The following is a 16,303-nucleotide window of genomic DNA, read 5'->3' as shown; positions in this document are numbered from 1 at the left end:
ATTTATTATTATAATATCTATTTATCTTTTATTACTTATAAAAAAATCGCGATAGATCTAAAACTACTTATGTTAATAAATATTTAAATTAATATTATAGATTTAAGAGAAATTAAAAATAAGATTATATTCTTATATATTTATAATATATATCTTTAAGATTTACTCTTACTTTTTTTCTTAACTATTCGCGAGATTAAAGATTAGATTATACTTTCTATATAAAAATATTTAATAATTATTAATAGCACGTATTATTATTAACGCGTATTTAGATTTAGAAATTTATATCTCTTTAATAAAAGATTATAATATAAAGATTTTCTTATTATCGATATCTATTAGAGTAGTTATCTTATACTTTTTATTTAATATAATAATTTTATCTTTTAATAATAGAGAGCGAGATTATTACTTAATTAATAGCGTATTTAATACTATAATAATAAGTATTAAACTTTATCTTTTCTCTTATTTAATTTATAATTATATACTTTATTATTTATAATATAATTTAAATATTTAAATAAATTCTTATAATATCTTAATTATTTATAATTATAATATTATATTTTAATAAAAAACGTCTTAAACTTAATATAAGAGTCGCTATCTTTAAATTTAATTCGCTTAAACTTTTAATCTTATAACGTTAATAAGAATAAACTCTTCTTTTAATCTTATTAATCTTTTATATATTATTTCTTAGACTTAATATATTATTAATTACTACTTTTTTAATTACTTATCTTATTATTAAAGCGAGTCTTATCTAAAGTAGAAAGCTCTTTTATTTTTTATAGTCTTTATTTTATATTTTAATATTATTATAATAATATAATATAGATAATAGATTAAATAATCTTCTTTATAACTTTTAAAGAAATTTTCTCTATTACTCTATCTTATAAATCTTTTATATATTCTAGATTAATTATATAGCGGTCTCGCTATAATTAAAGTATAATAAGATAATTATTAAAGCTAATTATCGATTATATATCTCTTATAATTACTTTAATTAACTAGCGACCTATATTATAAGACTTAATAATTAAATTATAAACTTAATTTAAGTATTATTTCTTATATTTCTCTTAAATAAATTTCTCGATATTATATAATATTATATTTCTAATATTTCTTTAGATTTACTTCTTAATATTTATTAAGAGAATAAAAAATTAGCGAGTCTTTTCTTTATTTATATAAAAATTAATATAAGATATTAAGGCGATAAAATTATTATAGTCTTAAAGAAATATAATTATTAAGCTATAGTTATTAAGATATTACGTATTAAATATCTTAATAATACTTATCTTCTTATAACTCGAATTATAATAGTAATTATCGCTATACTTATAACGATATTTTTATATATTCTATATTTTAATTAGCTTAAATTTTTTAATAACTAACTACTTTTTAATATTAAGCTTTAAAAGTCGATAGCGTTAAATTTAAATTAAGTCTATAAGATAAGAATCTTTATTTATAAATAAAGAATTATTAGATATAACGCTTTAACGATTATTATTTTTATTAATAGTATTATTAGAATTTCTATTAATATTAGAATTAATATTATAATCGCTTAATTATATAATAGACGTATTTTAATAAAAGTCGTTTACTAGATTAAAAATATCGCTAATAGATTATAATAAATATTTCTACTTTATAAATTAATAGAATTAGCTTACGAGTTATTTATTATAGTTAAATTAAATAACTTTATATAAATAAAGTTATTAGAATTATAAGATAATAAGACTTTTTTTAATAAAACTACGTAGTAGCTATATAATTATAAGATTTAGATATATAATTAATAGAATAAATAGATTAATTATTAAATAAACTAATAATTAAAAAAAGAAGAAGAGAAAAGAGAACTTATAAGTATTTAAGACTTTATTAAATATATTAAATACTCGTCTTAGCTACGTAGCTTATAGTCTAATAATTTTTTTTTTTTTTTTTTTTTTTTTTTTTTTTTTTTTTTTTTTTTTTTTTTTTTTTTTTTTTTTTTTTTTTTTTTTTTTTTTTTTTTTTTTTTTTTTTTTTTTTTTTTTTTTTTTTTTTTTTTTTTTTTTTTTATTTTTTTTTTTTTTTTTTTTTTTTTTTTTTTTTTTTTTATATAAAAAAAAAATTTTTTTTTTTTTATTTAATAAAAAAAAAAAAAAAATAAAAATTAAAATTTTTAAATATAAATTTTAAAAAAAAAAATTTTTTTTTTTTTTTTTTTTTTTTTATATTTTATTTTTTTTTTTTTTATAATACTCTAAGTAATAAAAAAACTTAATCTTAATCTAATTCGATAAAGTCTTCTAGCTATTTTATATAGATCTCGTATTTAAATTTTATATATAGAAATACTATTATAATATTGACTAGATTTATTTCTTAATTATAGTATATAATTAGAACTAAGAGAATCTTTTATATAATTAGCTTAATAATATTTAAAAAAGTTTTATTATAATCGATATCTTCTTATTAAAGAAAGTTCTTAATAACGTATCTAGTCTTATAGCGTAGAATTTTATTATTTACCCTTAGCTTCTTCTTATAGATTTATCTTTTTTTAAGAATAGTATAATATACTAATCTTAGTATTAGCTTTTATATCTTTATCTTCTATAGCGAGTTCTATTACTTCTATATAGCGGTTATCTATTAAAGTACTTTAAATCTATTAATTATTTTTTTATAAGTATAAGGCTTAGTATTAAGTATAAGCGATATAACCTATATTAATTTAATAAATTTTTTCTTTAAAGTATCGAAGTTAATTTATTTATCGTCTTAAATAATATAATAGTTTTTTAATTTATTTTTAATTCGCTATAAGTGTCTTAGTAGATTAGATATAGATAAGTTTAATATATTAGAAATAATACTCTTCTAATTACTTAGTTTAGATAAATTCGAAATATAGCCGACGTCGGGATTTTCTAGATCTATAAACAGATTTTAGATTATAGTCTTAGAGTCTTCTTTAAATATATTTATTATTATCTTACTATTTATAGCTAATAAAGAAGAAGCTTTATTTTCTAAGAATAATAAAATTCTTTTAGCGATGATAATAGTATTTATAATATTCTTATTCTTTAATATCTTATCTAGCTTATCTTTAATATTACTAAAAAACGAGATAAAAGTTTAAAGAGATTTTTATAAGATATTACGTCGTTATACTAGACGAGATTTATTTTAATTCTATAGTCGATATTAATTAAATTTCTTATAGTTAAATAAAATATATTTAAATTCTTATTTAGCTATTTTTTTCTTTTATTTATATTTATAATCGTAGATATAAACTATTATTCTAAATAGTCTTAGATAAGCTATATTAGACTTATTTTTAATAAGAGTCTAATATAATATTATAGCTATCTTTCTTAATAGAATTATTAATAAGTAGTTTATATTTAAAATAGTTATTTTAATAGTCTTAGTCTATAAGCTTAATAATAAATCTATAGCTATTAACTAAGTATATATCTTTTAAATAAGAATATTATTAATACGCTTATTAATATTATTCTATTTAGATAAATCGAATATAGTTACTTCTTATCGTATATCTTAAAAAGCTAACTAATCTCGAGTTTTTTTATTATTATACTTATTATCGTTATTAAAATAAATATACTTAAGAGTAATATAGAACTATATTTTAATTATAGTAATAAAGCTCTATAATAATTTAAATACTTAATTCTTAATTTTTAAGAAGTCTATCTATCGAAATCGAGTTTTTTAATCGATCTTTATAAAATAATAATAATAGTCTTCTTTAAAGTAAGGTAATATTAATTCGCTATTAAAGAGGTCTATATAAATACTATTAAAAGTATTTTCTATTTTAGTTATTAATTTATAATTTAGTATCTTCTTTTATTTTCTATAGATATATAGCTTATAAAATTATCTTTTAATATTATTTATAATTTTTATTTCTTCTACTATAGTTAATAATCTAGTAATATTATTAAAGTTTAAATAATTTAATACTTAATATTATTTAATAACTATTATCTTTCGATAATTAGCTTTCTTAATAATCGCGACTATAGCGATCTCTTTAATAATTATAACTTTTAATAATATAAGTCTTAGCTTATAAAGTATATCTATTAATTCTCTCTTAAGAATAATATTATTATTATTATTATAGACTTTTAGATAATTCTTCTTTTTAATATAAGTAAGATTATTATATTAGAATATATCTAGAAAGAATAAATTTATAAATAAATCTTCGATATAGTAGACATTTATAAGTATAAGTATATATTCTTTATTCTCGCCGTTATTATTCTTAATAAGAATCTTTAATAGAGTATTATCTATAATAGTAATCTTTAATATCCACGCGGGTGATAGAAAAGTCTAGATACTAACCTGCATTAAGCTAGGAGATTAAGAGCCGTTTCACATATAATTTTACACTTAAATTTCTCTCTTTTAGTTCATAAATAAGTGTGTAATTAGTATACTTAAAAGAATCTAGGCTATTCTAGACGATGATAGACAAATGACAGGCTATTAATGAAGAAACATGATATTTACGTATAGATAGTTGATGGGAAAAAACCGTAATCTTCATTTAATTAGTATTTAGACTTTTCTATTACTCGCGTAATATCCTTCTATTAATAGTCTTAACTAAGATAAAAATTTTAAGAGATTATCTATAAATTTAAAAAGTTCCTTTTCGTACGATTTTCATCGGGTTCGTATTATAAGTATAATTTAGTCTATTTAATAGACTTTATCTATATTTAAATTCTTTTTACTAGTTTTATTAATTTAGTAACTTTAAAAAATTTTAATAACTTTAAAATTTTTACGTAATATACTCTAATATACTTTAAGTATTATTCTATATATATATAATATTAATATATATTATTATTAATATATATATTATTATACGCTATATTAGAGTATTATCTACGCGATTAATTTTATTAAATTATTTAATTTTATAATTAAATTTAAGTTAGCGTTAATACTTATCGTTATAGAATCTTATTATCGTAATATCGATTATTAGAACTTTTCTTTTTTTATATATATTACTATTAAACTAATAGAACTAGTAGAAAAGATTAAGATAGTTATTAAACCGGCGGAATTTAGATAAATTCTAATTAGATTTACTAATTCGACGAATTTTATAATTTCCGCGATACACGCGTAATTAGTAATTTCAAATTTTGTAGAAACTTTTTAGATTTGCAGATGATATTAATTTCTTAACGAAATAGACTTCGAAATATATTATATAAAATAAGACTATATTATTAAAATACTAGCCGTCGTTATATAATATTATAATAGCCTTTATATAAATCGCTTTTACTATTTTTAGTTTTTTAGTAAATTCGATAAAGGTAAGCTTACTAGTCTTCTTCTTCTTCTTAAATTTCTCGATATAATTCTTATTTCTTTTAATTTACTTAGCGAAGATTTAATTAGAATTAAATAGCTAGTAAGTTCTATTATAATAAAGATTATAATTATTATACTTAAACTAGAGAGTAATTTTATAATTATAATTCTTATTATATTTCTTATTATTATTTCTCTTATTCTTATTATTTATAAATATAGTTTTACTATTAGAGTTATTAGTACTAGTTAGTTTTTAATAATATTTTCTATTAAGAAGTTACTTAACGATATAGTCGAAATCTAATTTTAATAACCTTTTCTTAGCGTCTTTATCTCGACTATTTAAAACGATTTTCATAAAGAATTTATAAGATAAGAAAAGTCTATAAAGAAAGAATATTATAATCTTTTATATATATTAATAATCTAACTTAGCGAGTTTTATTTTAGTCTTTTTAATTATTTTAATATACTTAGTAACTTCTTTATAGTCTATTAAGCTTATATAACTAATAGTCTTTTATAATACTTTATAAGAGATATATTCTTTAAATTTATATATATCTTCGAGTACTTTAATTATATTATATATAATATAAATATTTATAATATAAATATAACTATCTAACTTAAGAGATATATAAATATTATCTTTAATTTATAAGTTAGCGAACTTCTATTTATTATATTCTTTATTCTCTTATAACTAGATTAATATTTTAGCGAGAATCGAGTATATTTTAGCTATTTAATAGTAATTATATATTATTTAATATTAACGATTCTAATTAAATACTTTCTTAAATATAGAAATATTAACTATTAATAAGAGTATAGCGAATTTAAAGATCTTCTTAAACTATAACTATTTAGACTTTATTTAATTTATCTTCTAGATTCGTAGATTATATAATTTCTATAACTTCTCTAATATAAGTATAATAAACTCTTAATCTTTACTATTTTAATATTCTAATCCACTCATTATAGCTAGAAGAACGTGTATATATATATTTTTTAAAAATTAATATAATTAAAATATTAATATATTACTAGTATTAATCGAAAGCTTATAACCTCTTAGCGTAACATAGCAGTAGTGATAGAAAGCGTATAGATTCAGTGATGGGACCATTAGTCATTATGTAGCTGATGGAGAACAAAGCACTGCTATCTATGGCTAGCTACATGAAAGGAATAATGATGGAATAGCATGGAAGGATGTAGAAGGAACGTATGCATAGAACATGAAGGAACTAGACACGCTGACAATTGTGACTGCATTAGTGATGACGGGCTGAAGAATTCCTTCTTCATAAATCGAAGGCCTCCCTCACCGCTCTAAAGCTCAGTTGTTATCCTTCAGCTGTATCCTACTCTCTTTTCAGTCGCAAGAGTGGTGCTTTTCTCTGCTTCTGTCCTCTCGTATTCGGCTACCAGCCTACCATGCCCGCCAAACGTAAGAATACAGCGAAGCAAGCCAGTAATGGCAATGCAAAACAAGCAAAACAAGAGGGTCAGAAGGCTGTCTCCCATGAGATCAATGTGCCCATCGATGAAGGCTTCGAACAAGGTAAGCTTTGGTTGATTTCGTACACCAATTGGCTCGCCTGCGCATTCACTTGGGCCATCGACGTGTCATCAACGATACCCCGAAGACGCTGACAGAACTTTAACGTAGGAGATGCCAAAGTCTACATCGACGACGGTGGGATTATCTTTGACGCCTCTCTAAACCAGACAAATATCGGTGGGAACAACAACAAGTTCTACCGACTGCAGCTTTTGTACAACGACAACGACCAGTATTATGCCCACACCCGCTGGGGTCGTGTCGGCGAATACGGTCAAGTCAAGACCATGGGTCCCCTTGATCTGGAGGGCGCTCAAAAGGAATTCGACAAGAAATTCAAAGACAAGTCCGGCCACAAATGGGACGAGCGATCTGAGCCCGCCAAGAAAGGCAAGTATACCTTCTTGGAGAAGAATTACGAGGACGACGAAGATGAGGCCGAAAACCAGGTAAAGGATGAAAAAGATGAGGAGAAAGTTGAGAGCAAGCTTCCACGCCAAACACAACGACTTATGGAGCTGATCTTCAATTCAAACCACTTCAATGCCGTACTTGAGCAGATCGGTTACAACGCCAACAAACTGCCGCTGGGAAAATTGTCCAAAGCCACCTTGAAGACGGGCTTTGAGCATCTGAATGAGCTGGCTAGTCTGATCAAGCATCCAAGTCTGGCCCAAAATAAGTACAACACGTCCCAAAAGGAAGCTATTGAGGACTTTTCCAACAAGTATTACTCGACCATACCCCACGAATTCGGCCGCAACCGTCCACCAGCAATCGACAACAACGAGCTCCTTCGTAGCGAAATAGCCATGCTTGATACCCTCACGGACATGGAAGTTGCTAACCAGATCATGAAGACTACGGGTGACAAAGACAAAGACGCAGAAAGTGTCAACCTCCTAGACAAACGCTTCCAGGAACTCAACATGGAAGAGATGACGCCTTTGGATCACAAGTCTATCGAGTACAAGGCTCTGGCAGACTATCTGATTAAGTCCTCTGGAACGAGCCATGGTATTCGCTATCGCCTTGAGGATATCTTCCGGATCGACCGTGCTGGCGAAGGGGATAGATTTGCCAAGTCTGAATTTGCTAGAATCCATAAAAAGGACAGGCGCTTGTTATGGCATGGGTCTCGTACGACGAACTATGGTGGTATCTTGTCTCAAGGATTACGTATTGCACCGCCTGAAGCACCGGTGAACGGATACGCCTTTGGAAAGGTGACCTTCACCGTTCTTCACCCATTACTAGGCGCGCAATCACTGATGCTACACTCTAGGGTGTCTATCTAGCCGATGTCTCCAGCAAGTCCGCGCAATATTGCACCGCAGGCATGTCTGGAGGGACCGGCCTCTTACTCCTTTGTGAGGCTGAGCTGGGCAAGCCAATGTACGAGATTCCGACGGGAGATTCCAGTGCGCAAGAGAAGGCGAAGCAGCACGGTGCCATCGCGACGCTTGGCGTCGGACGAACCGCACCCCAGGTTCGTACATTTCGGAGCTGATTCTTCCTCATCGGTAGTAAGATCGAGTCACAAGACATGTCTCGGGAGCAAAGAACCCTTTCTACTCCTCTGAGACCTGTTTTGCAACTCCATTTTCCGCGTCGAACGGGCTTTGCTGACTCCGAAATCTGCGTAGGGGTGGACGGATGGGGAGTTTATTCACGAGGACTTGAAGGGTGTCTCCTTGCCAGATGTCACGAAGGGCCTTGGAGACAACAAGGCTGCGAAAGCCACGGGGTATTTGATGTTCAATGAGTATGTTCTCGCAACGCTGACCTACCCACTTTTCTTCGTTACTGACCCGCAATAAGGTACATTGCCTACGACGTCGCACAGTTGCGATTGAGGTATCTCTTCCGCGTGGGCATGTAGATGGGTAGGTATACTACTCGGAAATCGTGTCTATTACAAGAAGAATAGAAAAGCAAACAGAATCATGCAAGTGTCCAGTATCCATTGCATTGAACCCCCCTGCAACTTCGCGTGTGCCCTTTCGACCTTGACCATCTAGCGCATGACCGAAAGGTGTCGCTGTCTAGAGCAGCTTGACCCCTCACTAATGAGAACGATTTCGATTTGAACAAATCCTATATCAAACCCGCTTGCACACAAAGCAATGATGCTCTCTCACCGTCTCCACTAGCCGTCCGGGACTCATCCTCAGTGTCTATAACGGCAAATGAGCACGCCCATCTCCGCCTCTCGGTCTGACTCAGGAAACCTTCCCGTTTCACTTGACAACGGCCATCAGAACCCTACAACCCAATCAGCACCATCCATTCCCTCCCCCCCCCCGTCTCAAAAGGCACCAAAAGCGGCAGAACAAACATACCCATCATAATCCTTCTCCCCCACCGTCTGCAACACGGGTGGCCTCGACCCTCTCATCCGCCACCCACCCTCTCCACACACTCCCTCGCCCCCCGCACCATATCGTTCCGCGCCGCCTCCTCCGCCATGGCCAACTTGCCCCTACTCACCACATTGTCCACGCAAACGCACGCCCCCGGCACGCTCATCCGGACCGCCCAGTCGAAGTAGCGGTAGTTGTTCACCTTGTCCGCGTCGATGAAGGCGAAGCCGAACCGCTCGCGCGCGCCGGATTCGACCTCCGCGTGGAGGCGGGGCAGCAGTCCGCGCCCGGCGCGGCAGGGGTCGCGTTCGACGCTCGTGACGGCCATGGCGGGGTCCTCGGTCGCGAGCCAGATGGCGGAGTAGCCGCCCAGGGCGCCGACTTCGAGGGTGCGCCGGACGCCCAGCATGCGGCACTGCAGGGCGAAGAATTTGCCGTGGGGGGAGGGGCAGCCGATGTCGGGGAGGCCGTGGGCGTCGCAGGCGCGCAGGGCGCGGGTTAGGGCGGAGTGGTTCGGGCGGGACGGGGGGTGCAGGTGGGACACGGTGTAGGCGTCGATGGAGGTCCAGCGCGAGTCGGTTTCGTAGTCGCCCCGGCCCTCGGTGCTCATCTGGGTAGTGGTTGCGGGAGGCATGATGAGTGGATGAGAGAGCTATTCTGGTTGGGATGGATAAAGGGATTCGGTCAAAACCAAAAAAGGGCTGTACATGGTTTGCGATCAAGTGCTTGTCTCGAGGCACATGCGACAGGTCAATGAGCTGGTTTTGGTAAGGGAATTGAAGCCTTTATATATTGCAATGGCAGCCCTTAGTTCAAGCTTGGGGATTCGGAATCCGGCCCTCGTACGAAGGAGCTCGGAGTTGGCAGAGGCATTAAGTAAGCAAGTCGCAGAGAAAGCGACCAATCAGGTAAGTGGTAAGCCGGAGAGATGGCGTTAGGCAACAACAGATAGTGACAGTCATCATGGTCTTAGCTTTCGTACAGTACCTTCAGTACCTTATGTTCAAGCTGTAGGACAGCAACGTCTCAGGTGTCAAAAGTTCCAAAATGCCTCTAGATCCCACCCAGCAATGTCAGTGAGATCTAGACCTTCAAAATCTTGGCCGTACTCCTAAGCATCACCACGGTCAGTAATGTCATACATTGACGGCGATGAGTGTTTACGTACCTCGAGCATATCAGTGCCATCCATCTGCGCACTTGGTCCGATCGCGTTGCCATTGCTACTGCCATTGCCGAGAAGACCAGTGGGTGCTGAAACCGGCTATAAAATGACAATGAGCGCCTATCTTTTGGGATTGATTGACGTTTGGAAAAGTATTTACCATGTTGGGCAGACTCGCCAGCGTCGCTGCCGCAGAATAGTTGTCCTGCAAAGACATGACTCTTTGGGTCATCTGAGTAACTTTGTAGGCAGCCTTCTGCTCCTCATATCTTGACTGTTCTAGCGATGGCGACTGCTTCTTCTTGAGTAACCCAATCATCGCGCATACACAGTAGTACTCTGGTAGTCCAATACCTACACACATGATTTTTTCCCCGATCATGTTGAGAGCCTTTTCTAGATAGGGCAGTGGATCGCTGCTTGACTGTTTGATCGAACTTCGCGAAAATAGATTTTGATCTAGGTTTAGTGTGTGAGAAGTGTAAAGAATGCTCTGATGTTGGAGCGCTCACCAGTATTAGGTTCCGAAGCAGAGTAGTTGTAACAGATGCTCAGCGCTGCACCAAATATATCGCTCCTGAACAAACATAGGAAGGTATTGCCAGTGCTTGTGAGCTGGTGATGTAGATCAAGGATGTTCATGGCACTTCTGAGATGCATTATAGCAGAGTAATCGTATCTGGAACCTCGCGCTTCTTCTCGTGCGAAAGGCCTGTGAAGGAAAAGCAAGAGTACTTGCAACTGGAGCTGTAGGAGCACTCTCGAGACCACGCTGGCTTGGTCACTCCAATGCGGGATCTCGGCCAGATATTGCATGATCTTTCTATCATAAAGCAATACATCTTCGTACGCCATTTGAGGATGCGGTCCATTAATCACTGACACAAGCTCGAGTCGTAAGGACCAGCTTAAGCGAGAGAGATGCTGGAAAGTCGACCTTGTGTACTGCGATACTGGCCTCGGCCCTGGCAGTTGCTCCGCTGAAGGATCGAATTCTTCGTCGTCAAGGTTCAAGGGCGGACCGCAATCCTCAACGAGATCACGCAACATGGCCGGCATTCCTCTGTCGAATGCCGCCTGTAATTCTAATTCCGATATGGTGGCCCATATGCGCCTCCGCATTTCTTGGTCAAAGGCGGAGACTTTCTTGGAAGACGGTGTGGCATGACGTAGATTGATTATATTGGCATCGCGATGAAGACCATTAGATAACGCAAGTCTCATGAGATTTCCAGCTGATGTCCAGGTCCGTTTACGCTTGATTGAATTCATCTGTTTCGCTACGAAGGAGAGGCAGTGTATTTGGAAGACGGTCATATTAGTGTGCTTTTGGCTTTGGGATTGCAGCCACGAATCGCAAGTTCGTATCCACATGATAGCAGTCTCGCGTCCGACCGAGCTATCGCCTCTGAACATTGATGAATCCTTCTCCTTGACGCAGTAGGTACTGGCCAGGATCAATAACAGAAGTGCAGCGAACGCAGGTCTACCTTCTTGGGGAGCTTTCCAGAAACTCGAGTACTCTTCCCAGAAAGTTGGTAGGTGCAGAACTCGATAGGTGGACTCCAGGTTTTCAACATAGATTTGCACTAGCTGGTCTGCGACTTTCTTCTGTGGCAGTAAGCTGATGAGAGCTTTATCGTTAGTCGGCAGACTGTCTTCTTGACCAGGGCCTTTGATCTTGGTGTTGTGAAGTTCTCTTTGCACAGATGCTAATCCTTGGTGCTGCACAATCATATCTTTCATGAACAGCCGCAACTCTGGAAGCTATTGCAGTCAGTTATAGCATAGCAAAGCGAAGCGGGAGAGTGATTCATCATACATGAGATAGATAGCTCGTGTGATGACTAGCTCCATAGAATTGGGTCTTGAAATGTTTGCCTCTAAAGATCATTGTCTCCTTATCCGCTGCTGCCATACGATTCGAGTGTATTGATAGCTCAGCTTGGGTGAGCTCTGGGATTCTGGCACCATGAGTGGCTTTCTCTAGACCAATGATTCTGCACTCAAGTTGCCTGATGCGCTCTTCTTGGGCGTACAGCCTGGTCGTAGTATCTTCTGAATGGGGTCGTGGATACGCTTCTTCCCCTTCATCGGCAGCAAAACTTCGGGCCACTGAAGGGAGTCTAGGAATTGTTCTTGGAGCTCCATGACCGTTCGCTGTAGGGAAATCACGTGTCCGATTTTTCTCCCCGGAAGATTGGGTCGTCGCCAACTCGACCGCCTCGTTATCATAAGTACAAGATTCGGGATGTCCTCCCTTCTGACATCGAGTACAAGATGGGAATAGGCGATCGCATTTCAGCTTCCTGCGCCGACAGTCAAGGCAAGAAAATGCTATCCTCCGCCTTTTGGATGCTGGCGTCTCATCATGCGGGGAACGCTCCTCTCGAGCAGTACCATTACTAGACATTGTTAGAAATGGACGAGAGTATCAGAATTAGGTGGATATTGTCTCGATCCTGGTTTGGAGACTCCAGAATATAGTTATTGAATGCTGTAAGATTGGACAACTAGCTTCTTGACGTCGCGGAAATACTTGGCAAAACTCGCACGAGCGTGGCCACTTTAGTACGTACCTTAGGGTTAGGGTTCTTACTAGCGCTGTTTAGGACTAAAAAAAAGAGAGAGAGAGATATCTACCTTAGCTAACGAGGCAAAAGCACGTTCACAATTCGACCATTTACGACTACATTGTGGGTCTATATAGCAACTATCAAAAGTATTCATGTTTCAAATGCGAGGGGCTCGGCTACTTTTTTGAGGGCATGTTTCCGTTAGGCACGTAAAGTTACATATCTTTTCGTAAGCACTTATATAATGTGGGCTTTGAAACTCCGTTGACTACAAAATAGACTACCCAAGAACATGTTTCCAGAATTGAGAAGTCATTTCTGGCAGCCAACTGAAGGCTAGAATCTAATCTGGTCGCCCACCTACCTCAGGCTCAAAGGCATCCTACCACGCTGATACTTTCGTGTTTCTATCTGTCTAATTACCTCGCCCTCTACTAGGTTCGACATCTTACCGCAAACTCGAACCTTTGAAATAAACGGATGCCCTAGCTTCCATCTCCTCACAGGGAATGATTCAAGGGAAGGAAGCCGGGTGTCGCTCAATCCTAGCTTGCAAAGCGTTTTCTCAAGCTCGTTCCCACTCCCCGGACAGACTTGACAATTTCGTGTCTCCCGTCGTATACCGGGTAGATCACCACCGCGAAAAGAGCGAAGAATTGCCAGAGGATCGCCATTGTCACCCAGCCGCGGAAAAACGGCTTGGTGAAGATATAGTCCCGGTACAGCGGCATCGGCCACACGACGAAGGTGATGGCGATAATGAAGATAAGGAAAATCCACGCAATCTTATACCATCTACGTAGATGGCGGAGGGATTCCTCGTCAAGAGGGTGTACCAGGTCGACCAATGGTGTAGCGGATCCGGGTACGACGGTGTTTAGCTGGGGGCTTTCGTAAATGGCAGGAGCTACACTCGTCTTCTCCCGTTGCTTTTGGTCTTTACCTGTCGACAGGGCAGCGATGGAGTCATCTGGAGACGATGCGCTGCTGGTTGAAAGCGTCGTCTCATCCTCGACAAGATCTATCCTCAAGAATTCGCGCCAGTCAAAGTGCTCAGGTTTGAGATGTGATATGACAATCGAATACAACACCGGCGAGAAGAGCGACGCAATAGCGCCGTAGAGACACGGCGCCAGCTCCACGGTTGTAGCGAACGAGATCCCTCCGTAGATGGCATAGGTCGTGCCCATCCAGACGCTAACGCCACTTACCAGGCCGAGTATTGGGGACACAATCGCTGCAAGCTTGGATTGTCTTGACCACATGAGCGTGAATATCAGAGGGAAGATACCTGGACAGGTGAGGATGGGTGAGAAGTAGTTTACCCAGGAGATGTTTGCGCCCCCATAATTCAGCATCAGAGCGAATCCTGTAATGAAGACTCCGTGGAAGATGACACCAAGATGGCTTACATTGACCACCTGCCTGTCAGTAGCCTTGGGGTTGATGTAGGTGCGATAAACGTCGAATGAGATGATACTACTGACAGCAATCATTGATGACGAGACTGTGCTGGTGACGGCCATGAAGAGCAGGAGCAGCATACCGACAGTGCCGCCGCTTCCCAGCAAAGCCTTGATCGTGTATGGCATAACAAAACCCGAGGCAACTTCGTCTGCGGTAAAGGTTCCTGGATACGTCGGAAAAATTGGCAGGGTATCGATGATCCTTGCCGAAAGACCCATCACGGTTCCTAGACCCCATGGGACCGCAAAAATTGCCAGGGCGGCGAGATCATAGCCTGGAACCGTGGACTGGACTTCCGAGGCAAAGGACTTCTGCCAAAAAGCAGTGTCCTGAGGTAAACATGAGCAGAGTCTGTCGTGTGGCGGACAGGACGCGTACCATAATCACAAGGGCGAGATTGCCGAACTTGAGAATGAGACCGAACATGATAGCGCCCTTTGACTTGAAACTCAACAGAGAGCCTGCATAGTTTCCGACAACGTAGTGCTGCGCAGCGCTGGCAGAGATCTTATCATAGAGACCATCAAGTCCTCCGATATGCTCATTCGTGAGGACCGACAAGGTGAAATAGATGATCAACAAGACAGCGATGGTGGTGTGAAGGAAGTCAGTGAGAAAGGTTGCCTTGATTCCGCCAACAGCAGTATACAGAACGACTATACAATGTAGGTACGATCAGTCCTTGCTCCAAGACCGGTGAAAAGTGCACCCACCTCCAAGGGGGATCAGAATCGTTGCAGCGGCTAGATGCATGCCTGTTATGCCCACAACTAATTGTGATCCAGCAAGTATCATACTAGAGCACCCGAAAATATTGTTGATGAGGTTGAGCACGGCGAACACAACATGGCCCAAGTTGCCGTATCGTTTTCGAACGATCTCCAACGACGTGTGAGCATGCGGTACCCGCAATTTGGTCAAGACACCAAGAACGGCCATCAAGGCGACTTGAAAGGAGAGACCTGTCCCGAACCACATTGGTGCCGCGAGACCGTACTGGTAGCACACCACGGAGGCAAAGACGGTTTCGTTGATCCACATCCACGAGGAGAAGACTGCTGAACAGGTGAGGCCGGTGCCCACGGATCGATTTGCCACCATGAACATCTCGGATCGCCCAGAGTCTTCCATTAGGTACAATCTTTGGATCTTCACTGCAATGAGAATGACGGCGGCGAAGAGAACGCCAAGGCCTATGATGATTCCATACCCGGTGCCTTGACTTAGCAGACTGACTCCATGACCGACGTTGACCATCCTGACAGAGCTTTTCAGTGAGACGTGTAAATCAGAAGCACAGTCAGTGATTGGAACATCTCCTGTTGGAGGAACGGATATATACGTTGAGGAGATTGTTGGAGTATTGCGCCATCGGTACCCCGAAAACGTGCTACTAACCACACGACAGCATCTCGCGTTGATCGGGGACTATGTTGATCCCTCTATTAGCACTTGCTTCAATATTGCATAAACGAACGATGCGCCGGGTGGACTGCCACGTTGTGGTATCAACGGAATTAACGTGCTTCTCGTAGTCAACTTGGGTTTCCCCATCGCTTTCTACCGAGTATTTACTGCGTACCGCCCACTCCACCGCCCTGAGGCCGCTATAGGGTAGGCGCATGGTCCAGTGTTACTATAGCAGACCAATTAGGGCCCTCGAAGAAGCTCTTCACCCAGCCTAATTCCTCCGCCATGGCCTCCGAAATGGGCGGCGCGGGGCCTGGGTACCTCTCGCGTCAAC

The 16,303-nt window shown here is 37.2% G+C and overlaps 4 protein-coding genes across 4 annotated transcripts; 1 reads left to right on the top strand and 3 right to left on the bottom strand.

The window, feature by feature from the left end:
- Window positions 1-6,861: 6,861 nt before the first annotated feature.
- HO173_004622 (uncharacterized protein) lies at window positions 6,862-8,870 on the top strand (the record flags this gene model as incomplete). The annotated part of the gene is made up of 5 exons (XM_037306544.1): window positions 6,862-6,988; window positions 7,097-8,214; window positions 8,274-8,477; window positions 8,635-8,753; window positions 8,810-8,870. 5 exons carry the CDS (start codon window positions 6,862-6,864, stop codon window positions 8,868-8,870), a joined length of 1,629 nt encoding a protein of 542 aa, XP_037166482.1.
- Window positions 8,871-9,382: 512 nt separating this feature from the next.
- Window positions 9,383-9,985, bottom strand: HO173_004621 (uncharacterized protein; the record flags this gene model as incomplete). The annotated part of the gene is made up of 1 exon (XM_037306543.1): window positions 9,383-9,985. The coding sequence occupies one exon, from the start codon at window positions 9,983-9,985 to the stop codon at window positions 9,383-9,385; it is 603 nt and encodes a 200-aa protein (XP_037166481.1).
- Window positions 9,986-10,384: 399 nt separating this feature from the next.
- On the bottom strand, window positions 10,385-12,929 carry HO173_004620 (uncharacterized protein; the record flags this gene model as incomplete). Its single annotated transcript, XM_037306542.1, has 5 exons — window positions 10,385-10,462; window positions 10,520-10,615; window positions 10,677-10,975; window positions 11,029-12,283; window positions 12,339-12,929. The coding sequence occupies 5 exons, from the start codon at window positions 12,927-12,929 to the stop codon at window positions 10,385-10,387; spliced, it is 2,319 nt and encodes a 772-aa protein (XP_037166480.1).
- Window positions 12,930-13,637: 708 nt separating this feature from the next.
- On the bottom strand, window positions 13,638-15,816 carry HO173_004619 (uncharacterized protein; the record flags this gene model as incomplete). Its single annotated transcript, XM_037306541.1, has 3 exons — window positions 13,638-14,888; window positions 14,938-15,215; window positions 15,273-15,816. The coding sequence occupies 3 exons, from the start codon at window positions 15,814-15,816 to the stop codon at window positions 13,638-13,640; spliced, it is 2,073 nt and encodes a 690-aa protein (XP_037166479.1).
- Window positions 15,817-16,303: the final 487 nt, after the last annotated feature.

This window comes from Letharia columbiana (assembly GCF_014066305.1).
Source record: "Letharia columbiana isolate WasteWater2 chromosome Unknown Sc0000012_s0, whole genome shotgun sequence".
NCBI classification, from domain to species: domain Eukaryota; kingdom Fungi; phylum Ascomycota; class Lecanoromycetes; order Lecanorales; family Parmeliaceae; genus Letharia; species Letharia columbiana.
This window is presented reverse-complemented; position numbering and strand designations above follow the sequence as displayed.